This window comes from Blennius ocellaris (assembly GCF_963422515.1).
Source record: "Blennius ocellaris genome assembly, chromosome: 10".
NCBI lineage: Eukaryota > Metazoa > Chordata > Actinopteri > Blenniiformes > Blenniidae > Blennius > Blennius ocellaris.
The window spans coordinates 15510719-15538129 of NC_137659.1; the positions used below are offsets into that span (position 1 = coordinate 15510719).

General features: G+C 42.5%; 1 protein-coding gene across 1 annotated transcript; it reads right to left on the minus strand.

Annotated features, from left to right (window-relative positions):
• Window positions 1-2692: 2692 nt before the first annotated feature.
• col6a1 (collagen, type VI, alpha 1) lies at window positions 2693-27411 on the minus strand. The gene is made up of 35 exons (XM_080503903.1): window positions 27124-27411; window positions 26280-26409; window positions 25217-25417; window positions 24966-25125; window positions 23836-23949; window positions 23391-23411; window positions 22682-22702; window positions 22545-22589; window positions 22377-22430; window positions 22239-22283; window positions 21559-21585; window positions 21422-21448; window positions 21254-21298; window positions 21112-21165; window positions 20483-20545; window positions 20315-20377; window positions 20174-20227; window positions 20039-20074; window positions 19892-19954; window positions 19521-19583; window positions 18125-18187; window positions 16978-17040; window positions 16516-16566; window positions 16396-16431; window positions 16081-16143; window positions 10824-10889; window positions 8739-8774; window positions 8344-8380; window positions 8171-8179; window positions 7947-8080; window positions 7464-7561; window positions 6011-6197; window positions 5750-5921; window positions 5620-5649; window positions 2693-4817 (listed from the first exon to the last, which is right to left on the minus strand). The coding sequence occupies exons 1-35, from the start codon at window positions 27206-27208 to the stop codon at window positions 4213-4215; spliced, it is 3021 nt and encodes a 1006-aa protein (XP_080360029.1). The 5' UTR covers window positions 27209-27411; the 3' UTR covers window positions 2693-4212.

Sequence of the window (27411 nt, forward strand, 5' to 3'; positions counted from 1 at the left end):
CACACACTCACACACACACACACACACACACACACACACACACACACACACACACACACACACACACACACACACACACACACACACACACACACACACACACACACGGACTTGCAGAGTGTTTGAGACTGGGGGATTTCTGCAGAACCGCTGGCAACATTATAAACAGCTCCTCTACTCTGGAAACACTGCCTCAACTCCCCCCCCCACCCTCACCCACCCCCCCCGCCCCTACCCTCCCACCGCAAAGACACGGTTTCACAGAGAATTTATCAAGAAAAAACCCCCCGTTTGCTTGAAGTGCAAAGTTGCAGAAAGGAGAACAGAAATATGTGAAGCAAAAAATATAGTGCAAGAAAACCCCTCCAGGGTGAGAGGGCAGATCTGTGTTCAGCTGCAGCCAGTGAAGATACACAAAGGGACGGTTCTTGACATTATTTACGACACTGTCCTAATCTCTTTGACTGTCTGTGTTTGAATGGGAGAACTACACTCCGTCAAGATGTTTTCCAGACACGCTCTCCAGTTCTGAAAAGCTAAAAGAAGACATTCCATGATATTGCTAATAAACTTACACACACACACACACACACACACACACACACACACACACACACACACACACACACACACACACACACACACACACACACACACACACACACACACACACACACACACACACACACACAGACACACACACACAGACACACACATTTTTGCTTCCTTTTGGAATCTTCTCTCGTATTTTTTTTCCACATGTCTCTCTCTCTCTCTCTCTCTCTCTCTATCTATCTATCTCTATCTCTCGACTGAATCGTATCACAGAAACAGTGCCTCGGTCTGAAAGCAAGGTGAGTGAAAGAGTGCAGGCGCCACATCTTCAGGAAAAAGGGGGGGGTGGGGGGGGGGGGGGGGGGGGGATTGCAGGCAAACTGCAGAAGGGCCAAGACAAATTTCTAAACAACACTCCTCCGTGCACGCTTCCATCAAAGGAGCCACATGCACATGAACCATCGACGCATGCATGCTGCGAATCATGCACACAAGAAATTGTGCATCAGTCCCAACACAGACACACCCATGCACATGTGCACACACACAAACAAACACACACATGCCCAGGCTCTGTGAAATGATCAGATAAGTTGGGCTTTGGCTCCAGACCCTCAAGACTGAGTCCAACACAAGAAGAGATGTGTGGGACAGTCCCTGCAGTGCTCCTACGTACACATGCATAAGACAAGTTACTCAGAATTCAGGTATGGATGTTAGGATTTGTCAGTGATTTTAAAACCACGTGCTTCATTAAGCAAAATATAGGAAACATTTGAACACAAGTGAAGATTTTGTGTGTGTTTTGCGGTGACATTAAAATTCTTCTCTGTGTACAAAACCGCAAATGATCCAGCGATTTTGTATCTACAGAGTTTTGTTTATAGTTTTACCTCTGCGGGTCAGAGGTCACACTCTGCTACAGCGCAACTGGAGTTTCAGTGTTTGGCTCAAGGGCATTTACACAGGCCGATACTTGCAGATATTGTGGGTCTGAGTTTGGACTGCACTCGTCGACTGCCGCGCTTCACTTGTGTTGGAAAAAAAAATGTTTTGCTTCTTTAAAACCTTGATCTTGCAAGTGAGATGAACATTCCCTACAAGGAAAACACATATTTATTGAAGACACTAGAAGTTATTTTGAAATTCAACTCATTATGATTGCTCACTCCGGGGCACAGGGTGTAAATAAATAGCTTTCAGAGACTCTACAGCGGTGGTGTCAAACATGAGGGCCGTGGGCCAAAACCAGCCCATCAAACCACCAATGAATTGTAAAGATTTCAAAGAGAGCAAACTAATATCTTAGGAATACTGGACACTGAGGGCCATAAGGCAACATTTATAGAAGTCTTTTTTTTAATATTTCACTGTATTTTGCACAAGAAGGAATCATTAAAATTGATTTTATGTTGAAATTGTAGTAACCATTTTTATTACGCACATTCTGCACCACAACAAAAGACAATCTTCCACTCAAGATGTGTGACTACTGTGGCCCCTAAACTAAGATGTGTTTGACTCGCCTGCTATACAGTGTGGTTTTTCAGAAATGTAAACTCTTATGCTTTGACAAACTGGCTCAAGGCATATGAGGATTCAGGTTCACCATTGCTTCTTTAACTGAATGGTTCAAGCCTTTATCAAAGGAAACGCCATCATTAAAACAATCTGCAGTCAACAACAACAACAAAAAAATTACTTAATTCCCTATTTAGTAGCCTTGCTTCAAAGCAAGAAAACCCCAGGTTTGGAGGCCTTACTGTGTGGAGTTTGCATGTTCTACACGTGCCGGTGTTAATTTTGTGCAGGTAGTATAGGTTTCCTCACAGTCTAAAGAGGAACATATTGATAGATGGTTGATTTGACAATTACATTTTAATCCTCATCATTTACCGTGAGCTTCAACACTGTTCGCACTTGTATCTAAAAATTATTTTTGATTTCTGATAGACTGATAAAAGTTTGATTGTGTTGTTTGATTATCTTCCCAAAACTGTTTGTTGTTCAAGTGTAAGAGAAAAAAACCCCCAGATCTGTAAAGATGTATTCAAACTGCATCCTTAAACTGGCTATGAAAACTTCAGATTTGAAGATTGTAAGTGTGCAAAAAAAACAAAAAACGTATCCCGAGACATTTTGGTGTAGCAACCTTTATTGAAGGAGCTCTTACAAAAACCACTAAGGCTGGGTATCCCCCGGTAACAAAATCTTCTTTAACAACACTGGTAGAGGCTGATACACTGAAACTAATAGCACCACAGTTAATAACAACAGTTCAGTGAGTCCGAGTCGCAGATGGAGAAGTTGTGGGGACATGTGTGTGTGTGTGTGTGTGTGTGTGTTGGCTGTGAGGGGCTCACCAGTCCCATTAGGTTTATTTTCCGGCCTTCAACCATGACAGATGTTTTCCTCCTTCACTGATTAACTGCGAAGGTGTGCAGGGAGTGTGTGTGTGTGTGTGTGTGTGTGTGTGTGTGTGTGTGTCCGACAACAAGAAACAGGTTTCTGTCATTCGAACGGACTCTGGCATAATTGTTTACAGAAAAATCACCTGAAGTTACACATAAAAACCCACCCGTAAAAATGATGTACGCATTGGGGTGGGGGGGGTATATCCAGACACACACACACACACACACACACACACACACACAGAAACACACATGTTGAGTCCAGCTGTGGTGTCTTCATTAGCACCAGGTGTCGTACTGATGGGTTTTGTTTGAAGGCCTGTCTGATGTCACATCCTGTTATGCCATCAGTTTGGGGATCTAATAGAGCTTCAAGTGATGTTGGGTGTGAGTTTTCCATTTAGACTGGAACATGTTATCAATTTACCAATTAACTGCTCTAACAGTGGGGGGGGGGGGGGGGGGGGGTTAATCTAAATAAAGATAAAGGCCAATCAGTTTTTAGGATCAAAGGTTGTTTCAGTTTGGCAGGAAATCCCCGGCCAATGTGCTTCGAGTTCACAGCTGTGGTTGTTCGCTTGTGTTGGCATAGCGGAGGACATGACACAACTTGAAAGAATGGTAAGAGCTACAAAAAGGAGTCCAAAAGAGACTGTAGACATAAACCTTTTCAAACGGTGGGAGCTCCGGTCCTGGTGACACGTGGCTTGGCTGAGGTTAACCGAAGCTCAGAGTGAAACAGGCATTGTAGAATACCTGAGTAGACATGAGCTCGATCCAGATACCAGATGGAAATACGTCCTGAGGTGTGATTTGTGATTGGCTTTCCAGGACTTAAACGCTCCCGTTTTTTGAATTGGAACGCACCTGAATTTCACCTCCAAGGCAGGCGACTCATCCTGACTGTGTGCACGAGGTTTAAAAAGCGCCATGGTTTGAGCCAGCGTCTTAACTGGGCTTTGCAAAAAGGGGGTGAGGATTTGTACAGAACATGCTGTGGTCTGCCTTGGAGGGTCGACTCAGGCGAAACAGGCTTCAAAATCATCTTTTGAAGATATTTACATTGCTCTGCCACACAATCATTTGTCGTTTTGTGACATTTTCCTTTCCATTTCAAATAGTACTTTGAACACAGTGTATGAATTAAATGAGTGAGACTGAATATTCAAATAATGGGACTAAAAACTGAAAGCGTGTTGGTCCTGTTTTTTTTTGGTTTATTTTTTTCTCGGCTCCCTGCGCTCTAAGGCAAGGACACCCTGCGGGAGACGGTTTGGTGGAAGACGCCACGGAGCAGGGAGGGGTAATCTGGGACGCGGAATAAGTGGCGCTGGGCGTAGGTGATGTCGTCCGTGCGCCCCCTGCTCACCAGGGTGCGCAGGTTGGCCTCGTTGACCTGGCTGCCGGCGGAGATGACAAAGACCTCCACCCTGGCGTCCGCCACCTCTCGGACGCGCTTCTCCAGGACGGCCTCCGTGACGCCCTGCGACCTGCCGTCGGAGAACAGCACCAGCTTCTTCTTCCCCCCCGACGCGTCGCCGCGGCCACGTAGATTGGTCACGGCAAACTGCATGGCGCCCAACATGTCGGTGCCGTCATTCTTGAAGCCCGCCTCTTTAATGCGAGTGGACAGCAGGGTCAGGTTGGTCGTCAGCGGCTGCTCCATTTCCGCGTTGCGGCTGTACTGGGCCACGCCCACCCTGACGGTGGCGCCCCGCTGCTTCTCGGCAGTCAAGAAACGCTCGGCCAGTTTCTCCACGAAGGCCTTGCTCGTGTCGAAGCTCTTCTGGCCCACGCTGGCTGAGCTGTCCATCATCACCAGAATGTCGGTACTTTCAGCGAAAGTGACTGCAACACAAAGGTACAAACATCTGCTTCCAACAGCTGTTTCCACTGGGTCGATAAACACACTATGCATGTGAAAGAAACTGCATCTGAACATTGCAAAGCTTCATTTTATCTCTTTGTGCAGCCCCTCACATCACTTTCTGTACGAGCTTCTGATTGGCCAGCGACCAGGTAGAACCATTTCAAAAGAGTAAGGATTTCTCGCATCAAGGGCCTGTAATTTAACACCAGCTTTATGGTCAGGCTGTTACTATCTGCAGCCTTATATGGTCATCTGTGTCATAAAGGCCCATAAAGGAAATATGTGTTGAGGCTGATGTTAAATCAGCTAAACCTTGATTTTTTTTTTTAAATCTTTCTCAAAGATATTTAATAAATGTGAGGTCAAATTTGATGTGAAAGTGAATTTAACTGTTCATGTAAGGGCAGGTAACAGGAGAACATGAAAAGGAGCGGTAGCGTAGCGATTACCTTGGTCCAATAGTAAATATTCATTTATGTCATGTTTTTAATCATTATATCCCATTAATCTGCTGACGTTTTAAATCTTAACTGGGTGCTGTTATCATATTTTTTACATTTCTATTGTTTTGCTGCAGGAATTTTCATTTCTACGTCGGAATGTTTCCGAAAGAAATCAAGAAAGTTGCTGGCATTATTTGATCTTTGAGTTAATAAACACACAAGATGCATCAATTACAATGTAAAAGTGTCAAAAAGAGGGAAATTCAGGTAAATATGAGAAGGGGAAAACCCGAGTTCGACAAGATATAGCACAATCTTGAAACAGGAAAACACTTACTGGGACATTTGTAGTCGGGACATTTCTTTGCTGCATGAGAGAAAAACATGAGGATAAATCATTACTTTAGAATTTGACTCAGAATATTTGAATATGTGTCCTGTTGCACTTTGCACTGTGGTCGTCGTACCTTGACAGATGTTGTTTGTGATGTTCTGGAGGACATTGTCATTCAGCAACTCGGCGAAGTTGTCCAGGACGATGGGGAAGCCCGGTTTGGGGTCGCTCTTACACACCACCGACTCAAGCTGCTCCTGGTTCGGCTCACGACCCGAGTAGTCCTTCACGCCTAAACCAACAACCTGGAGGACCATGAAGGAGTGTTTGTTTACATCACCCGGGCCAAAAGTGTGGCGTATTTACAGATTCCATGCAGATGCACCGGACTCACCTGGAGGTTTTTACCACAGAGCACGTTGAGGGGAGTCTTATCCCTGCTGATATCAGAACGCCCGTCGGTGAGGACGAGGACGACTTTGTTCTCTTTCTTCATTTCGCCGATGGCATTGTTGAGAGCATAGTCAAGGGCTTCGCCGGTATAGGTGGCTTCGGCCAACCAGCGCAAGTCTCTCACAGCCCTGGAGACACACAAACACACCGAACGCATTTTTTCAAAAACACACCACATGGAAGAACGATCATACATATCATTTTCGCATCCAGACACATTAAAGGGTAGAAGAGTTAGGTTGACTTCGTCCATTTCAAAATGTCTTCCCTTTCAAGCAGGCAGTCTAACTTAAGCCTGTGTTTTTTTTTTTATTCCCAAAAGCAAAGCTAAGGAAACAGGCAAAAGGGATTTAGCTTATTTCTTGCTATTGAGGCGCATAATCACGAAGAAAACCACAAAACACTTACATTGAAATAATGATTCTAGTTGTTAGCCACTTTGGGGCACCTGAAAGAAGTGCTATAATGCCAGATTTGTTCCTGTAATGACCAACTTATCGAAAGTACTGTTTCATGATTAATTAATAATTGATTAGAAAAAGAAATCTCAAAATTGGACCATGCAGCGATTCTGACTTCAAACAAGCAATAGCATCGCCGCGGCTGTCGACGTGAATTGTTCAGTTATTGTAATTTGACACCAGCTTGACTGCCTTGCTGGTTGCTGTCCATGTGGTCACCCTGAAATATACCACTCAACATGAAAAATTAATGATAACCTGACGGAGTCTTTTTCCAAATACTTTTTTTTTTGTAAAACAAAAATTAGCCATTTCACTTTAAGTGGTGCAGTTGTTTTTTTGTTTTTTTTAATGAGTTGTTTCTGATGCCACAAGGGCAACGTGCCTTTGCAGTGAAAAGAAGGATGGTTGAGACAAGTACACCTCGGAATGTCAGGCATCAAACAATCACACAAACAGGAGGTTCATCTATAAAGTATCCATGATATCCGGAGCACTTATCTGACAATTATCCCATATCCTCATTCCAGTCTCCACACTAAGCTAAACACTTTGCTTTCTTCCGAGTCCCACTTATTTTGTGTATGTGTCCCTAATTAGCAGTGACGTCTCATCCCTTTCTCTGATTGGCTGTCTCTTTTCTGAGCCACACCTGCACAGTTGAATTATAAATGACTTTTTAGGCTTTCAGCTTGTTAAGAGGCGCAACAGATTTCAGACTTCAGAAATGTAAATGGTTTCACACTCAGGATGAAAACAAATAAAATACAACAGTTTGGGCACTTATTAATTATCTGTTGCTCGAACTGCCTGTGTCATGAGGACTGACACTGAATAATATGTGAACCACTAATACAATCCAAAGTTGAAATGCCAGATGAACCTTCACTGCAGGGAGAAAACGGCCTGGACGGGTTGGATGTGTGAACTCACTGTTTGAATTCGGCGAGGCTGTTGCCCAGCTTGACGACCTCTTGGGCTCGCGAGCCGCTGTACTGGACCACACTCACGCTGGATTCGTTAAATGCAAACTGGAAAGAAAAACACTCCATGGTGACTTTGTGTTTTCGGTCTGTGTCACGTCTACACGCACGCGCTTTTCCTCTGTCAACATTTCTGCGTCCCCACCCATCCTCACTAATTACATCCAAGCTGGGAGAGGAGAGTCACTGGAGGGACATGAAAGCAAGAGCAAAAGCCTCCAGACAACGCTTTCATTCATTCACTTTTTTCTATTTTGAGATTTGTTCTCAAGACAGAGATTTTGCAGCGTGATCACCGTTGTTATTATAATTTAAGACAAACACTTTACAAGGGCCAAACATCTGCTATCAATCAGAGGTCCAGCAGAACTGGATGAATGTGATATTCAAGGTGAGAGCTTTTGTACATATTTGCCAAAAAAAAAAAAATCACCTTGACTTGATGGTCTTTGATCAGTCTGTCGACGACGGTGACGATGAAGTCTTTGGCCAGAGCAAAGTTTGAGGCACCGATGCTCTCCGAGCTGTCCACAATGAATGCCAGGTCAACGGGAGCGCATTTACACTCTGAATACACGGGACACGCAAAACACCATGAACATGACGGCAGGAAATGAAAACGTTGTGGAAAAGTGGAACTAACGACTATGAACTTACCACAGCAAGCTGGAGAACATTGAGGAAGAGATATTAAAAGAAACAGAAAAATATAAGTTAATAGTTAATCACATGTGAAGAAAACAACAAAATGCTCAGGCTTTAAACTGCACGTTAAGATAACCAAGCAGAGTTTAAATGTTCCATCGCTGAGTACTACGAGCAAAACTTACAGCAGAGCTTCATGATGATATCCAGAATTTCACATTCCTGAAGAAAGAGGGAGGCTATATGTTAAAGCGTGTTATATCAACATTACATAACATTCAAACAATGTGACATTGGGCTCAAGATTTTTTCAAGCTGTTTTAAAAAGGAAAAGAAAACAGGACAATGGTGATATTTCATCTAGAAGTCGGTGAATATCGCTTTGGGTTTTTTTGTGTTTAGGAAATTGGATGAGTGCCTTTGGACTAAACATACAGTATCATTTCCAGATTAAAAACATCGCACACCCTCTAGAGAGAATTCATCCTGGAGCGTTCAGCCGTCTGGTCCAGAGGGTAAAATGAAGGCGAAGATTCAAATTAAATGGACTGATTCTAACTTTTTTCTTTTTGATACTTACATCAGTTCCTGGTGGTCCAGGAGGCCCCGGAGGTCCCTGAAGACAAATTCAAAATGAATAAAAGGACAAACGATATGAAGGTTGAGTGATTCATTCCTCTGTTAGAGGTCTATGTTTGTGAAGAAGAAAAAAAAACCAAAAGTGCATGTGGTCTCTGACTTTAAGATGACAGAGCAAGTTGAAAAAATTCTTTGGAAATGAAAAAAAAAGAAAAAAAGGGAGGGGGGGGGGGTGTGTACTCCCCTTGGACAGTTCCTTTTAAAATCATCACTCTAAACCAGATTCCCACAATAATTGAGCCCACATCCACACCCACACACACTGTGTGAGCGGCTATCTTTCTGCAACAACAATTTGAGTCTTCTAAAAGTTCAATGCCACAGCACTTTGTTTTTCTTTTTTTTTTTCACTTGGCTACAGGAAAAAAAAAACATCTGTTTTGTTTTAACTGACATTAAACTCAGTTTAAGAGCATTCTTCTCTGCGACAAAGACGCCAGAATAGTTTGCATGTGTGCACACAGGCAACCTCACATTGGAGAAAAGAGAAAACGGTCAGAGAGAGAGAGAGAGACGGAGACGGTTGTTGATTGTACAGCAGAGAAGCTGCGTCCTCTGAACACATGACGTAGATTCTTCCTGCTAAAATATGCAGGTAGGACTCGAGCCAGAGGAGACGCAAGACGGGAGGAAAGGCAGGAAAAGGAAAGACATCCAGTCGACGGGGAGTGAAAGGATAAACTTTGAACGGACGGTCAAGAAAACATGCGTTTGCACACTGTTATATTCATTTCAAGCGTTATTCATTTTTTCTCATGATTCATTTCCACAAGCGTGACTTGCCAGTTGGTGAAAAGAACTATGGATAACAGTATTTTCCTTCACACAGCGAGCCAAACTCAGATGCCAGGTTTTTTTTTTTTTAAATGTCTTCACATGTGGTTTGGTTGAGTGGCGAGATTACTCTGCGTTAACTGGATGTCTATGGAAGCAGAAACCTCTGCCCACACAGAGGAAAAAAGAGCACAGCTCATAATGACGCTGAGAAGGGTTTGGATTGTTTGTGTTGAACATGTTTCTGAAAAGCCTGGTGACTCCACATTTTTAATACCGTTAACTATTTCCATGAAAAGACCAAAAACCATCCAATCATCGAAGTAATTGAGAGGAGCTGCCTGTGTGGCTCAATATGTGAAGCCTTCCGTTGAGGACAGCCGTGCTCAACTCATGCAGCAGTTCTACTCTGCTAAAAGCTGTAAACACTTACTGATCCAACACGAGGTGTACAGCATCTTGATGAGCTTTAACACTTGTTGGTTTGTTGTTCTTTTCTCTGGCTACTAAACTTTAATTCAAGCCAATCGAAGCAGAATTCAACCATCTTTGAAATGGTTTTTCCTTTCTGATATCGCACATGCTTGCTCATGTGGATTTGTTGATTTATATATCGAAGGTATATCAAAATGCAAATAGCAATCAAATGACTGTTGTAATAGAAGTGCCCACAGTGGATCGTTGACGTTCATGTTTTCAGCAGTGATCAATAAGCCGGGAGGTCAGTATCACAGATTGGGAGAAAACTGCAGAAATTGTTAGCATGGCTACATTTTGTGTTTTCCTATAATTCTCTTTTAAAATGGCACGAAATACAAACATGATTTGATTCATTATGTTGGGTTCCTGTTGTGACAGTGTGAAGTAATTTAATACAACTTCAAAGGCTTTAAGCAATGAGTATCACGAGTAGAAGTATCATGAGAGAAATGGTACGATATTAGTTCATTCCTTTGAGTCGGGGGAACTGGACTCAGAGTAATGAACTCACCACGAAGTGGGCAAAATAAAGTTGGAAACTGAAGCAAGCAGGAAACAGAAATTGGCCTTAAATTTGGGCGTTGAATTTGTAAGTCAGGAAGTCTTTGCAGTGTGACTTTATTTGAGGTTTAGAGGAGGAGGTTCACTCTCTGCGTGTCCACAACGTCCTAACCGACGTCTCAGCTTGCTAAACGCATGCAGACAACCCTTCAACCATAAACAATCCCACAGAAAGTCTCCGTTTCACGCTCACACTCCTGTGCATTCTTACCGCTTGGCCATCAGACCCTCTGTGACCTTTGGCCCCTTTAGGTCCTGGATTCCCTGGTTCGTTGTTCTGTAAAAAGAAAAAAAAAATATATTGTTTTAATATTCTTTATACAGCAGCCATAATGAAAGTAGCCTGCAGGGGCGACTTGACAAGATGACAGATTTGTGTCCTCTGGGTGTGTTTCACAAATTGACATATGTCCTTATGACTGCAGGGGACAGAGCAGTTATGTAGCACACAGGTAGCGCCTGTTTTACAATAATCCCTCAGTAAGCTACACATCATGGAGGAATTGCATCAAATCTGAGTAAACCACACGGTAGCACAACTGGATTCGTGCGTGCTCATTTCGATTGTGAGAAGTAGAACTTTATTTTGAATACTGCAATAAATATATAAAAAAAGAATGTTACCAGAGTGTTGCCGATGATTAAAGATAATTGTTTATGTGATAGAAGTGGAGCATGACAGGAGAAATTTTGCTTATTTATTTTGGAGAAAACTTGATGGTTTAAAAGACTAAGTAGTCCTGCCAAATGCACAACTTTGTAAGTACTGAGGATCAATCTGTTGCCTGGCGAGAAAGAAATACAAAGCTTGTAACATGAGGATTTGATTATTGTTACATATTGTTATGTGTCATCAGCATACATGTGCAGCCGATGACGATATAATGAGGTAATGGTTCCATCATTGGGCTTCAAGACATTTTTTAGTTTGGACTTATATATATTTTAAGGAAAGGATTCAGAATTGACCATCTCCTGTATTTAATGGCATCCCGTTTTATGTGTTATTTTTAAAAGAGAATCCCGTTAAAAAAATCCTCATTATCCGTTATTCTGAAGTAATTTGTAATTCTCCTGCAGCCAGACCTTGGCTTCTCTGGCGGTCCGTCACACCAGTACAGCTGTTGGAGAACAAAGTTACAAAAAAGCGCCTGCAGCTGCTGTACTCTGACCCTCGCCTGAGATTACAACCCCGACTCTGGAAGTGTGGAGAATAAAAGGCTTGGCAGTGTAAATCAATTTAGGGGGAAATTATCCTGTCCTTAAGTTCCTGGTTCCCACAGACGATGTTACAGACTTTTAAAGAGATGTAGGTGTTTTCTGTTTGTGGAGGGGAAACAAGACGCTGAAGGAATTTCACATTGATGCAACATTGCAAAGTGAGAGCAGATTCCTTCCAAAAATGGCTTCCAAACAAGCTCTCGGACACACGTGAAGATTTAGGAGAAGCAACTGTTTTAAAGCAGGTATTTCATATTTTCTGTATTAGTTGTTTATTCGTGGGTCGACACATACGGCACCCCAGTTTTTAAAGCCTTCCCTGTGGACCCCTCCAGTGTTGAATGCTGTGATCTGTTTCCTGTCGCAGCTGAAGTCCTCAAACAAAGTTCTGCTCAATGTCAGACAGGTTGAGGTTTAAAGATGGTTCAGCCCCCTCCCTCATTGTAACATCCTTCCTAAGGAAATAAACTCTCCTTATCTCCTTTCAAAGAGGTACCTTTGTCAGTTTGGCTTTCCATATGACTTTTTCTTTAGTGTTTCATAAGAAGCTCATACACAGCACTCCCAACATTTTTTATTTATTTTTGGGATATTTCTTATTCAGGCTTTTAATTAATCTTTAGTTTAAACTGTTCTCTTCCTCGTTTTTTGTTCCGTCTCTAGAGCCCTCAGTTACTTAAATGTGTTATACACATATGTAGTGTGTATTCACTGCTCGTCACAAAAGTCATGGCAACTTAGCAAGTTATTTCATCTCCTGCCCTCCCTGCCGGGACCGGGATTCAAACCCTGGCCCCCCCGATGTTCAAGGTCAAGTCCTGATCCAGTGTGCCACAGTTAAGTACATATAGGTGGTCAATATTGTTGTTATTACTCTAAAGTGAAAAACAAAATCAAAAAGAAAAAAAGGTGATATTATAAAAAAGGTGCATTCAAGGATATAAAATAGAAAAAAGTGAAAAGTTTTTTTTCTCTGTTCTGGATACATCCATGAGGTGCAGTAAGGCTAAAGGAGCAAGTCAAGGCCGTGACGACACAAATCACCCCAATGAATCACTTCTGCTCTTTGATCTGTGTCAGATGTCGACTCAGACCAGAAGATCTGCACTCAAACACTGCAAAACGTCTACCGGTGGTGGACAGCGACGGGCGGGAACGAGGGAGAAGGTAATGCCAACCACCTGGCCTCTCATACACATACATATATACACACACGGCACATGTGGTTTCAGTTACCATAGATTCTCAGCTTCAAACGCTGATGTAAAGGACATGGCTCATACCTCAACTTTCTTGCACACGCGCTCACACGGTTATATCATGGCATCATATTTGATGACTCACGGCCAGATGGGACTGTTGCTCGTACCTTTGCTGGACGTGTGCCTATTATCATTCCAAAGTCTCTGAACTGAAGGCTCAATAAGGTCAAAAGGTCAAAAGGTCTGGCGCCATCTTTATTTTCTCTGACACACCTCTGTCTAAAACCTGCTGTCCCCTCTGGCCAAAGAAAGTGCGGTCAACAAACTACATGCCTGTACAGTGTGGAAAAAATGTGAACAATCTAAATCCGGAGGCTCCAAAATTTGTAATGAGACTGGAGGTACTGGACGAGCTTTCAGCCAGTTTGAAGTCTCATTATGTCCAGCCTCGATGACCCCCCCACCCCACGAGTGCAATGTCCAAAACAGTGAATGGACAAGTATTTGTGGGAACAAAAAAATGTCTGTCTTGGAGAATTAAAAAAAAAAAAAAAAAAAAGTCTCATGAATGCCTGTGGGGATGTGGGGATGGCCGCCACATGCTGAAGTAAAATTTTCCATAGAGACACACAAAAGAAATGGCATCCAGTCATGTATTTTTCATAGGGGATTTCGTTATGGCCCATAGAGAAGTAGTGGGCAGCTCTTGTTTCAGGAACACGTTCGGTTTTGGTTTGCTCCTCGATGAGACTATTACCACCACTCCTTTGTGGTGTGGAGTAAATAAAAAAGCTACTGGCAGCTGCAGTTCGCCAAGATCAAGACGAAGCCCGGTAACTGTGGAGCAAACAGCCGGGCTCTATCTGAACTGAACACAACACAACGCCAGCGCCTCCAAAAGCTTAGACGTATTTGTGCAATTAAAAACAAGTTGCAGCCTTATGTTGGACAATTTGGCAGAGTGCTTCTCTGGTTATGGCTTGCAGGTCTCCCATAAAACCCAATTTTGTTGTTTGTACACTATGAGACATAGCGTGTTAATCAACAAGCTTTAAAGGTCCTTTAAGGTACATTTAAAGTCAGAGCCAACTTTGTCATGTTCCATCTGTTTTCACTTTTTGTGCAAAGGCAATGTGAGCAGTTGCTGATATGGCCATATATTTATATAGTACATGATAGAAGGACATTAATACCTGAATAGCACTTTTTACAACTTTAAAACAAAGTGTTTTTTTTTTTTCTTTACGTTAATGACATTGACACACACCAAAAGCAACAGAGCCACACAGGATAGTTGTGTGGAGTTCTCCTTCCCCTTTTCATTACTGTCTCTGGTGCATGTTATTGTCACATAACAAATACACATATTTATGCAAAACCTTTTAGTGCAGTTATGTTGTGCTCAGCTGTTCGAGTTTTTGCACGAATGGGTACAAGTGACAAACAGTAGCTTCTGTTCCATGGCTCCTAAGTAGATTAAAAGACAATCAGATTAAAACTGCATCATGTAAATGCTTCTATCTGATTAGATTGACTGCAACAAGTTCTCCATGTTCATCTACTTCTGATGAAACTTTGGACAAGGAGAATGTTTATTTTGACATTGTAGTATTAAAAGAATCATCTAAACACATCTTCAAAACTGGAAAGCTTCCAGGTAAAGTTGGATGTGGAATTATGTGCGCGCGTTATAAATGGCCAAGAGTCACAGTTGGATTTATTTACTGAAAAATGATATTCTTAGAACGTATAAACATGCAATTCAATTTGATCACATTATTGAGTTTTCAAGTAAACGGGGCAAAACAAAGGCTACTGTAATGCCTTTTGAGACTACTGGAACAGTGAAAAAACACTATAAGCTCAGCTATACTTAAGTGGAGTATTAAAAAAATTGTATTTCATTACTTCTCACCTCTGCTGGTCATATATTTAAAACCACTTTAACCATGGGCTACTGCGTGACATTAGTGCATTTCAGCGTAAGTGCTCTCGCCTCTTTACAAGGATGTTTCCTACAGTCACTCGCTTACATGTTTTTGCTTGGGTGATATGGTTTATGGTGCTTAAACACAGCTGCGGATTCATTTACTCAGGTTACGAGATGTTTCCTGCTGGCCGCCGTTGCTCCTTAGCGACGAGCAGAAAAATGAGAGATGTAAACATCGTGGCGATTGGGTGTTGCTGCACTGCAAAGTCTTGATGAGCGGTCAGCTGACTTGGCACGGTAAATCCAACGCTTACAAGTTTAACCACCATTCGGGAGATTAACCGTCTCGTGGTAGTAAAGGTCAGGTAGGTGAAGGTCAGCGAAAAGCACAAGTGTTTATGTCAGGAAACGCGAACCTTGGAAATGCAGCAATTTTAATATAAACACAGGCAGGTTGAGCTGGTGGTTAAAATGTTCAAACTGGCATAGTGTATGGATGCTGATGGTCTCACACACACGCACAAAACCCAAAAGCACAACAGCTCCTTCATCGTCTCAGCTCATTTCCTGGTATCCTTGACAACGACATATACACAGCTGCATCAGCTCAAAGCCCTCTTCCCCAAAGACACACACACACACACACACACACACACACACACACACACACACACACACACACACACACACACACACACACACACACACACACACACACACACACACACACACACACACACACACACACACACACACACACACACACACACACACACACAGACAAAAGCATTTCCAGCTGCTAAACAGGAGGAGAGTGTGGGAGCAAAAATAAAGACCTGGCAGAAATTAAAGATGCTAAATAATTTTAAAAGTCTACACTTAAGCCAATGTTAAAAGATGAGCATTATTGTATAAGATGAAATGCTGTTATAAATTACTGTCTTCAAAGACTCTCATAAAAAAAGAATGATGTAAATCTGCCGATTATATGAGACATGTGACTCACATCCTGTCATTACTTTCTGCCAAAAGGGGATATAAGAACACTATATCAAGATCAAGAGTGAGCAGAAGCTCCAAAAAGGAAAAACTGAAAATGTTAGCGGCAAACTTACATCAAAGCCTGGCTCTCCAGCGTCTCCGTCATCTCCTTTGGGTCCAGGAGATCCCTTGCCACCCTAAAGGTTACACACTGGATATTAGAGATCACTGAATAACATGTACATGATAATCAATTTTACGCAGTTTTCATTTCAAGCAAGGTTGGCCACATTCAAAACAGAGGTGTAAAATGCAAATTATATGCGGCAATCTAATTCAGATCATGCAAAGGCTTTACTGCTGGTAACTTGTCAGAATACTAAACTAAACGCTTCAAGAGTCCCCAAATTCAATTATTACAAAATCAATAATTTTGAAAGATAACCCACCGGCTCGCCAGAATCTCCACGTGGTCCGGGATAACCCTAAAAAAAAACACAGCAATGTTCAGAAAATGCACTTTTATTTCTCGTCATATGCAGGATGCATTGACTACCTGGAGCACATACCTGGAAACCAGGACAACCTGCAGTGCCATTTCCTGGGACACCATCGATTCCCTGAAAGTAAGAGGGAGAAACATTTAAGTTAAAACATATATACGTATGCATTCGTCTGCTGCAAACCTTAATATTTTCAACATTAGTTATCTTTGCAGGGTCTTCCCACTCATGTCATGCATTCCCTTGCGACTTACCCTTACCTTAATAATAAGTACTACTTACTTTCAAACACGTCTCAAAATGTTTTTCTTCCTGGGGACTTGATTTTTTTTGTCCCCACAATGTGAGTGTGCAAACAGCTTCAGGTTCCCACAACAGACATGCACATTCACACACAGGCATGCGCATAACCAACGTAGTACTGACTTATGATGGATGGCACACATCTGTGTGTGTGTGTGTGTGTGTGTGTGTGTGTGTGTGTGTGTGTTCCCCCACTCTTTCTCCCCCTCTGTCTCCTCCACTCACCCTCTCCCCCATCTGGCCTCTGTCTCCTGGAGCTCCTTTGATTCCTCTTGGGCCTTTAGGTCCCTTCGAGATGAAAGAAACGGTAAGATTGAAAACACATGATGTACTGAATCTTCCAAATGTTTTCAACATTTGGATATTGAAAAAAACAAAACAAAAACCCAGTGTGAAGATGCATAAAACAGCACGTGAGTGGATACAATTGGAAAAACTTTGAGAAACCTTTAACCCTTTATGTCTTCAGATCCAGTCACTTAGAGATCCACGTTAAGGCCAAATTGAACAAAAGTGAGTTATTAAGGTCGAGGGAAAGGTTTCCTTGTTCCTTTGATCAATGAGCAAAAATGTTTCTCTTCAAAATCACTGACCAATCCAAAAAAGACCATCTTGAGAAAATAAATAGGCGACACTGATATTAATTGTTTGAGTCCAGCAGAAGTCGGACAACCATATTATTACATCAAGTTCAAACAAAGCCATACAGGATGGCATGTTTAGTTAATTTGATGAACATGTCAGTCTTGCATCTGGTTTCATTTAAATCAGATATGGCCTGGTCCTGGTGCAGAAACCCCCAGGGCAGGCAGAGTGGACTGCATAACAATCAGTACCTGGCATCTCTTGCAAGTCTTGGCAAGCTCATGTGTCAGATTGTGTGATAAGCAGGGTCTGCTCACTATAAAGGTTTTTAGATGCCTGTAGTTCCAGGAGGCATGGCTCACAATAACAAACAGATTCATGACTGTAGTTGATGTAATAAATGTTTCTATTTTTATGAATTTTGGAATTAAATCAACACGGTCGCGTGCCAAGTTGGAGCTCCTATGATTCCGACTTTATTTGTTCGAATGGACAACGTAAAAAAAACTTTTACGGTTCCTATGAACCATTATATGTTCACCAAGGATTCAATGAATTGCATACGACTACATGAGGTCATCTTTTTCATGCGGAGCCTGGCCTTTTTCAAAAGACTGAAAAAAAGGTCAAACAAGAACACGAAAACTTTCTTGTGCAAGAAAACATTTTTGGCAGGTAATGGAGTGTCCATATGGGATCATATCGATCATAGTGAGAGGATGATTGACAAAAGATGCCGTCACTGCTTTTAAACGTTTGTGAAATTAACCGAGCTTGTTGGACTCACCTCTGGTCCAGGTGGGCCTTCATCTCCTCTGTAGCCGGGAGAACCAGCCCTGCCAGCCTCGCCCTTCAAAACAAAACAAACAAACATTATTGAGACACAGTAAAACATCAAGATATCAACAAAGAACCAACAAGATAAATTCATTGTGCATTAGTTGTGGGGAAAAAAATTAATTGTGAATATCAAACACCTCCTACTCTGATTTGTCTATGTTTTAGTATGTCAGCAAAAACTTTTTAAAATTGTTTTATAAGTAGTCTGATTGAAATCTGATCAACTCAGATCCCATAATTTATCGAAAGTAAATGTATTTAATCAACAGATGAAATTCGTTAATTGATTTTGACGGCCCCCTCCAGGGCCTTCAAAGCAGATGTTGTCACCCAAGTGATTTATTTGGCACAATATGTTCAACAGATGCTCTTCTTGAGTCAAACCGTCACTCAGGGACCCTCAGTGGTGACCTGAAGGCAAACGGATTTTTTGGTAAAACTACACTGAACATTCGAGAAGTAAAGAGACAAACTGTCACATTTATAAATGGAAAATCTTTCAAAGCAGCACATTTTATCTAAAGCGATAAAGTTTGTAAATTTTTAGCAAATTTGTAGCCTATCATTTAAGTTTTCACCTCACGGTACAACGTACAAATCTTTGGAAATAAGGGTTGTGCTACTAAAATGAAGTGTGGAAGTTTTTACTGGGTGCAAATAATGAACAGAAAGCAAGAGCATGTGAGGATAAAAAATTTTTTTCCCTGACTGCATAAGGTGGGCCCAGATTGTCAGTTATTCCATGTTTTTGGTACGTCTTGTACTTCAGCTCGTCAGCGTTCACCAGAGCTCCGATGGGGAAATGAGGAACAGTCAAAAAAAACACAAAAGAACCATTGAGAGCTCTGACATCACGGAAGTTACCGCAGCTAACGCTTGCAACGTATTATTATTATTACTGCGCTGCCCGGTGCCTTATTAAGAAAACCGTTCTGAGGCTTTTGCTGGACTGAATGGATAGAAGAAGTGAGTCAGAGGGGAAAGAGTGAGCGCCCATGTTCCCAGGAGGAGGACAATCTGAGAATGAGGGGAGAGGGGAGACGGAGCACGGAGGAGTGGGCAGCACTCCGGGGCAGAAGCCAGGTCCGCGCCTGTTAAACCTTCCGCCTGGTGCCTCCCACTCAACGTCAAAAATCGATGCGCATGCACGTTCTCTACGCAGTTCCCTCTCCGAATGGAAAAAAAAAAAAAAAAAAGGAGGGGGGGAGAATGCGAGACAGAGAGGTGGGTGGCTTGTACTTGGGGCTGTGCCGCCTCTTAAACGCCATACGAACTGGATAACAAACGGCGCTCGAGGCTTCTGTTTGTGCTTGTTTATATTTGAATGCGACCGTGACTCTTACAGGGTCTCCGTTGGGGCCGGTTGAGCCCTCCCTCCCCTGCTCTCCACGGGGCCCTGGCTCCCCCTGCGAAGGAAAAGAATAAATGCAAAAAAATAAAAAATAAAATAAAGGCAGTTAAGTCTGTGACAAACGACAAATACAGCATATGGAGTTCAGTTTTAAATGAAGACTCCATGTTTGGAGAACATGGGGTCTGACTTAAGAAACAGCTTGAGTTTCCTTACAGTCACCATGGTTACAATTGGCTCAGTACAGAAGCCAAACACTATTTCCCATGAATTTCTAACAGGGGGGGGTGTTGACATCAGATAGACCATGAGGGGCCGGGGATGGACTTTCAGTTGCTTCTTGTTGATAACAGAATCACTTACTAGCTCTCCTCTTGGACCTCTGTTTCCCCGGGATCCTTGCTCTCCCTTCTCTCCAGGTTGTCCCTATAAGGGTTTTTGAAAGATGTTAACACATAACTCAGGAGCCCCGACGCATAAACACACTAACTTAAAGTTAATCCCACTTACTCTCTCGCCGCGGTCTCCATCTAGTCCAGATGCTCCCTGAAACACACACACATTCACACACACACACACAGCAGGAAATTAATAAAAGTCATGAACTTGATATTTCTGCCGTCGTCCAAGAGGCTTTACACTTACATCATCACCACGCTCTCCTTTGTCCCCGTTTGCTCCCCGCGGGCCTCGTTCACCCTGTCGACACAACAGGTGTTTGAACATGTTTCACAGTCTCTGCTGTGTCTCATGTCGTCAGCCTTCGTTCATTCTGCAATGACATACCTGCGCTCCCAGTGGTCCATAGTTTCCAGGCCGACCTGGTTCGCCGTCGTTTCCAGAATCTCCCTGGAGAAAAAAAAAAACCCAGACAGAACACGTTCAATTAAAAAAAAAAAAAAGCACCAAAAAGGCAATCAGAGATCTTCAGGCACAAATGTCTTGATGCCCTACTTTGCTTCCTTTCTGTCCATAAGGACCAGGGTCTCCCTTTGGTCCAGGCTCTCCTTGCAAGCCCTGGGAACACACAACACAAAGACGGCTTCAGCTACATTAATATAAGCAGCTGGAACACGCAACACTCCATCTCATGCAGGACTTGTGTGTCTATGTGTGTGTTTGTGTTTACAAGAGGACTATATGGCTTCATTTAAACAGTGTGACAGCAGAGAATGTAAACGAAGTTGTGATTAAAGAGTGGAGGTCCTCTCTCTGCCTGCCCAGGAGGCTCCAGAAGCCCCGGTGTGATGTTGCTCAAGGCCACGGCAATATTAATGAGCGTGCAACTGTGGCTAGTAACTAATCTGTGAAACAGAGAAGCCGAACCACTGGCGGATGCTGAAGTGGCTTGTTTGGGTGTGTTGATGTGTCCGAAGGGGAGAAATTAACACATCAAAAGTTCAAGTGTGTCTGACTGTGTGTATACGGTCCTTAAAACATGTGTCAATGTCATAATGAGTTGACGTCTATCGATAAGCTTCCATCTGGAAGTGATTCAACATGTGTGCAGTGTGTGTTATTCTTGAGAGTTCAGACCATAACAGAAGGGGGGGTTACTCAGATGTTGGAATAGAACAACTCACATCGGATCCAGGGGAACCTTTACAGCCGGAGAGCCCCGGGTACCCAGCTTCACCCTGATGAGAAAAACCACAGAAAAAGTGCTTGTCAAACAGATTCATCACAACGAAAAAAAAAGAACTGCACTGACTGTACTCTACTCACCTTGCGTCCATCAACACCATCTCTTCCCCTCAGACCTTTGTCACCCTGTGGAGGCAAACCAGATAAGGTGAACAAAAAGAAAAGACATTGAAAGTGGGAGGAGAAGTAATTACATGTCAGAGATGACTAGCATCCTTGTCTAAGATTGATTTGTAAAGAAGAGCTTACCTTGTAGCCTTTGTGTCCCCTTTCACCCTGCAGGAGAAAACAAGCACCACCGGTCAGCCGTAGAAGTTCACAGTGCAAAACCTGGACTCAATCGTGTTTCATTAAATAAAATACTCGTCTTTGTAAAAAAGTTGTACCTTTCCCCCTCTGGGCCCACGGTCTCCCTGGAAACAGAAGAACACACATCAGTAAAATCACAAAGACATAACATCTATCTATCTATCTATAAATGCTTACAATATTTATTTATATTCTACAGGATTAACATATATTTAGTCTTGTGCTGACTTGATATTTACATTTTTTTCCATTAAGTTTGTTGAAGTTTCATTTACGTTACGACACACCGGAACAGTTTTTCTCTGCAATATTATGAGTTCCATTAATGTGTCCTGAAACCATATAACTGCTCTCTACTTTCAACAATGACATTTTGCAAAATATTTGGAATAAGAGCAGAAAAGATGTCTTTAGTGTATTTTCAAAGGTCTACATTGTGACACCGAGTTATTGAAAAACAGCTCCATATAATTAATAAAACGTGTGGAATAATAAGGGGCAAGTTTGAGTGGAAGTGCATCAGTATGAAAGTAGCAGCCTATATATGAAGACCTACCAAATATTTCAAATTGTGAAAGCATATAACTTGTAAAAGACATTTTAACTATGTATTTCCTATTGTTTAAAACCGCTGTTGTCATCAATACCTGTAATTGTAGTGAGACAAAGGATGTTCAGTGAGTTCAATGGACTGGGTGGGTTGAAAGAATTCATGTTTATCTGTACAAATGTTTGTGTGAAGGCCTGCTCCCCCTACCTTCATCCCACTGTAACCAACAGGACCAGGGTCACCGATGCTGCCCTGTAAAGAAGGAACAGAGACATTAGGTCAGCCGACATCGACTCTTTTTATTTTTTTAGTAAATGAGCAGAACAGAGAATTATGATCACCTACCACAGCACCAATATCTCCTTTCTCTCCCGGCATTCCCGGTCTGCCCATTTCTCCCTGTTGGCATCGGAGGAAACATAGAAGGGTTCAGAAGATTTCAATTGAATAAAAATTAAGTAAAAAAAAAAAAAAATCGTGAATTTCGGAAACTCTGCTGATTGTAGCCCCCACCTTAGCGCCGAGATCTCCATCAGGTCCTTTAGGCCCTCCAGGAGCCTGCAGAACAGGACAACAAAATAAACAATTGCATAACTGCAAAAAACACACGAGTTTAAATAGTATTTGTATTCCGTACTGTGAATACTTACAGAGCAGTCAAAGGAGCAGCACTGGGAAAAGGAGAAATGAAAGAAAAAAAAATTAATCAAGAAGATATACGGTATGTGTCACTCTCTCTATGTATGTGTTACATGATGAAGAGCCGTACGGTATGACAGAGGTCAGCACATTTCACTGCCTCTCACTGTCCAGCGAGACAATGTCTCAAACTTCAACAGCCGCTGTGATGTTGATAAAGTATAAAGTACACAACAAAAAAAAAAACTTGACTTCTTCAACAAGCTTCTCATGAGTTGATTTCAGTCTGGCGACCCCCTCCTCGTTTCCTGAGTAAGTGAGCGCTTAGCAAAGTTTACATCAAAAAACAATGAGCCAGCAATTGAGAAGGAAGGTAATGACCTAAAATTTGAAGAAAAATCAACATCGACAGTGTAAACATCCCCCTTCAGTCAGATTTATCGCGCTAAATACTCAAGTAGCTGCAAAGTGAAATAAAAATGCTTTGAGGTAAAAAAAAAGAAAAAATTTGGTTTATAATGTTTCTGAGGGAAGATATTCAGCTAAAAGTAAATAACTGTGACGGGAAACCATATTTACAAATGAGTACAACGGCTAAATAATCAATCTAAACATTTCAGGCAGATTTTGAAAGATGTGAGAAATCCCGCGTGGGGAACTGATGGTGTAGAAACAATTGGTTTGTGATTTGGTTTGAGACAAATCTTAGAACATACGTACCACATCCTTTGTCTCGTTTGTCTGAAAAGAAAGGAAATAAAAGACGGATTAAAGTTGGCTTCAAAGGTTTGAGTGTGAGGAGGAGAAGAGAAGAGAAGAGAAGAGAAGAGAAGAGAAGAGAAGAGAAGAGAAGAGAAGAGAAGAGAAGAGAAGAGAAGAGAGGAGAAAAGAAGAGAAGAGAGGAGAGAGGAGAGGAAAGGAGAAGAGAAGAGAAGAGAAGAGAAGAGAAGAGAAGAGAAGAGAAGAGAAGAGAAGAGAAGAGAAGAGAAGAGAAGAGAAGAGAGGAGAAAAGAAGAGAAGAGAGGAGAGAGGAGAGGAAAGGAGAAGAGAAGAGAAGAGAAGAGAAGAGAAGAGAAGAGAACAGAACAGAACAGAAGAGAGGAGACGAGAGGAGAGGAGACAAGAGGAGAGGAGAGGAGAGGAGAGCAGAGGAGAGAAGACGTACGATCATGTCGATAATGTTTCGAATAGTTTCGATCTTGGTGGATCTGGTCTCGTCAGCAGCAGTGAAGTTCTGCCTGTAGTTTGGATCGGTGGCGATGAGCGACAACCTGGTTTCCTGGTGAGACACAGAACAGAAAAAAAATCTTTACTTACAAGCTTGAGAGAAACAACCAGCAATCCGTTTGGGCTCCAGTGACATGGCATTTGGATTTTCAAACACCTCTCTGGCACCATACTGACTCGGAGCATCGCAACCGTAGAAACAGTCACTTTTGGCAGCAGCCCACATACAAACCTGGAGATGCATGTTTCACATGCTGGTTTAGTCTGCAGGAAAACTGTTCAAATGTCTGAGTCACACTGTTGAATGTCTTCGTCTTCAGGCTTCAGACACATTTCCTAACGGACAGGCTATGGTAAACACATTTGACTTATCCTCATTTACTTTCACTTCAGTTTACTGTTCACTCCATTACAGGCTAAATGACCCATTTTTATTTTCTCCGCTACACTTCAATTTCCTTTCTTACGCTTTAACCTATTTAACCTAATCTTTACAGAACCTTTGTTTCGTGGAAGCCTTGATAACCTGCACTTATTTTTCTTCTTCTTTGTTTTAACTTTTGGGTTTGTCAGAACTGTCTTCGAACATAGGTCATTCGATAAATTCTAACCACATGCGTGTGCTACCACATTATAGAAGACTGTATTTCTTTACAATCGTAGTGTTTTATGTGGGAGATACAAATATGTTTAATACACAAAAACAGAGGTTGACTTGAGTCAATATATGAAGGTATCCAGTCAGTATACTTTTCATTTATAACATTACCATCTGGTAAATTGGGCGTTATAGGCAGTCAGGTCACGCTGTAATGTAATGTGTCTTTTTAAAAAAGTTCAGTTTACAATGTCAGGAAGTTGATCTACAAACAAGAGAAGGTCATGGGTTCAAGTATGATCCAGGGGGCTTTCCGTGTGGAGTTTACATGTTCACCATGTGAGCTCAATTGGTGATGCCACATTGCCCCGAGGTGTGGGTTTGAGAAATGACTGTTGGTTTAGAGCGAGTGAGTGTCTTCTGACAGTAAAGGGGGGTCGCTAAAATAATAAAGACGACATGTTTTCTACCTCTTGGTCAGGCGAAATGGCAACGGCAAACACTTTGACCCCGTGTTGCCGGGCTTCATTGGCGGCCTCCTGAACGCCTCCACAAGGCTCCTTGTAGCCAGTGATAGGATGACCATCAGTCACCACCACGATGTACTTGTTTTCGTGGTAGTGGGAACCCCTGAAGAAAACACAAACACACACGCAGACTCAAAGGCGACGTCGCTTGCCGTCGTTCGTTCAAAGTGTACACGCTGGCGTGTCGTCTTTACCCAACGAGCAGCTCGCCGAGGCCCCTCTTGATGGCACAGTCGGTGTACGTGCCCTTGCCGATGTACGAGATGCCGTCGATGTCTTTCTTCAGGGCCTCGCGCTGAGTGGTCAGGTCGCTCAGCTCCCGCACGAGGATGACGTCGTCACTGTAGTGCAGCGCTCCCGAGTTCCACGTGAGGACGCGGTCGCATCGGTGACGCCTGGATGACCACAGGGGTGGTGGAGGTAGACGTCGATCAACATTCAACTATGGAAATAAGCTTGTGTACTCTGCTCAAGGGCAGTTTGGGGGGGGCACCATTCTTTTATTTAATAGAATATACAACTAATTTGGAAAAAAAAAAAGGTTACAGTACATTGCATGTTTTGATTGTGATTATACAGCACTGACCAAACAACTATCACTAGAGTAATAGTATATTACAGTAACAAATCTGGCAGTATCGAGAAATAATAGAAATGTTATGCCACTCACAGGAGCACATGGAATAATTTTAGATTCGAAAAATGTAACGCAGAACTCCATCCAGCATTATTGGTGGAAGTGGTCAAATGTGTTCCAGTTGTAGGCATGAATCACAGCCACCAGTGGCTCAATGCTCGGGGATGGTGATGTGGGCGTGTCTGGTCGTGGCCTACATGTACTTCACGTGCTGACAATCTCTTCCCTGTTTCACGTGCGTAAACACGCCCAGTGATGACGTCACAGTACAGTAAAGTCCATCACTGAACCTAACCTAGTTCTTTGATTGCTTGTAAAGGCCGACTCTTGTTTATAACTACTATGATCTGAACACTCCCGATGTCACTGCAGATATTTGTGCATGTCTGCAGTGTTTTTACATTCCTGTTGAGGAATGTAAAAACCATTGTTGAAACTGAACATGTCACATTGTAGTTACTAAACGAAAGCTCAGGGATAGCATAAGTCCATAAAATTTCGAAGTGAAGACATGATTCAGATTAAAGATAGGCAACTATTAGCTAAGGTTCAGAACAGAGTACTTTGTAGTGTTCAACAAAATGAAAGGTGCCACCGAGTCTTGTGTGTTTGTTTCTTACATGTCCTTGAGTTCATCTATGAACTGTTTGGCGAAATCTTTGATCTGGTCAATATAAAAGTTCCCCGGGAGCTGTCTGAGGGCGACACTTTCAGACGTATCCAGTACGAAGAAAAGATCAACAGGACACTCTGTTCATGAAGCAAACAAAAGATGGCGTCAACAAATATCATCAACAATAAATGAACCAATAAACAGAATTTAGAAAAAAACAAAACCAAGACAACACACTCATTAACTATCCTTCTTTCTGCTCTGTTATTCACTGCATTCCAGAATTGCCATTCAAGCTTCAAAACAGGTGAGATCTGCACAGATGAGGCCTTCAATCCATATGTGAGATCTAAGTATCACTCTGGTGTTATGGATGGGAGTCATCATGTTTCTACAGACAGACTTATGATTGGTGCAGCATGGAGACTGATTGTGTGCACCTGCATCCGAACAGTTGGGAGCAGCACTAAGATGCCCTCCTATACTTAAGTTCTTGGCCATAATTTCACATTCGGCAGCAGACGCGTCAGTCTGCTTAAGGTCCTGGATCATCCAGGCCCACGGAACCAGCTACAGGCCTAAGGGCCCGGTTGAGGAAGGCTGAGTTTCTGAATCAGGGTCCTTTCACTTGCTTCATCTGCTGATGATTTGCAGGATTTATTTATTTTTTTTCCGGTCTTGGAAAAGCATGAAGCCAATGGCAATTTAAAAGAAAAAAAAAAGAAGAAGAAGAAGCTCTAAAGTAAACATGTTCTTAATCACAGAGCTTTGTCTTGACATGCAATATTATGCAATACACTCCAAGAACACAAAAAACAAAACAAATCCAAGAATCTTTTCATGAAACTTACCCGCAAACTTGCGTCCTTGGGTCTGCGTTTGCGCTCCAGCCAGGAAAACGCACAGCAGCGCAAGGAGACCTCTGAGAGTCCCCATGATTAAAACTGGAGAAAAATCAACAACTGAAAACTAACAAAATACCACACCCCAGAAAAAAACAACAACAACACCACCGAACTTCTGCGGCCCCAGTCCCGGTCCCTCTATAACCGAATTGCCGAACTTTTGGAGACCCGGAGATCCGCAGAAGTTTGTCGAGAGGCAGAGCGCGCAGAGGAGGACCGGAGCCGTGCGCGCGC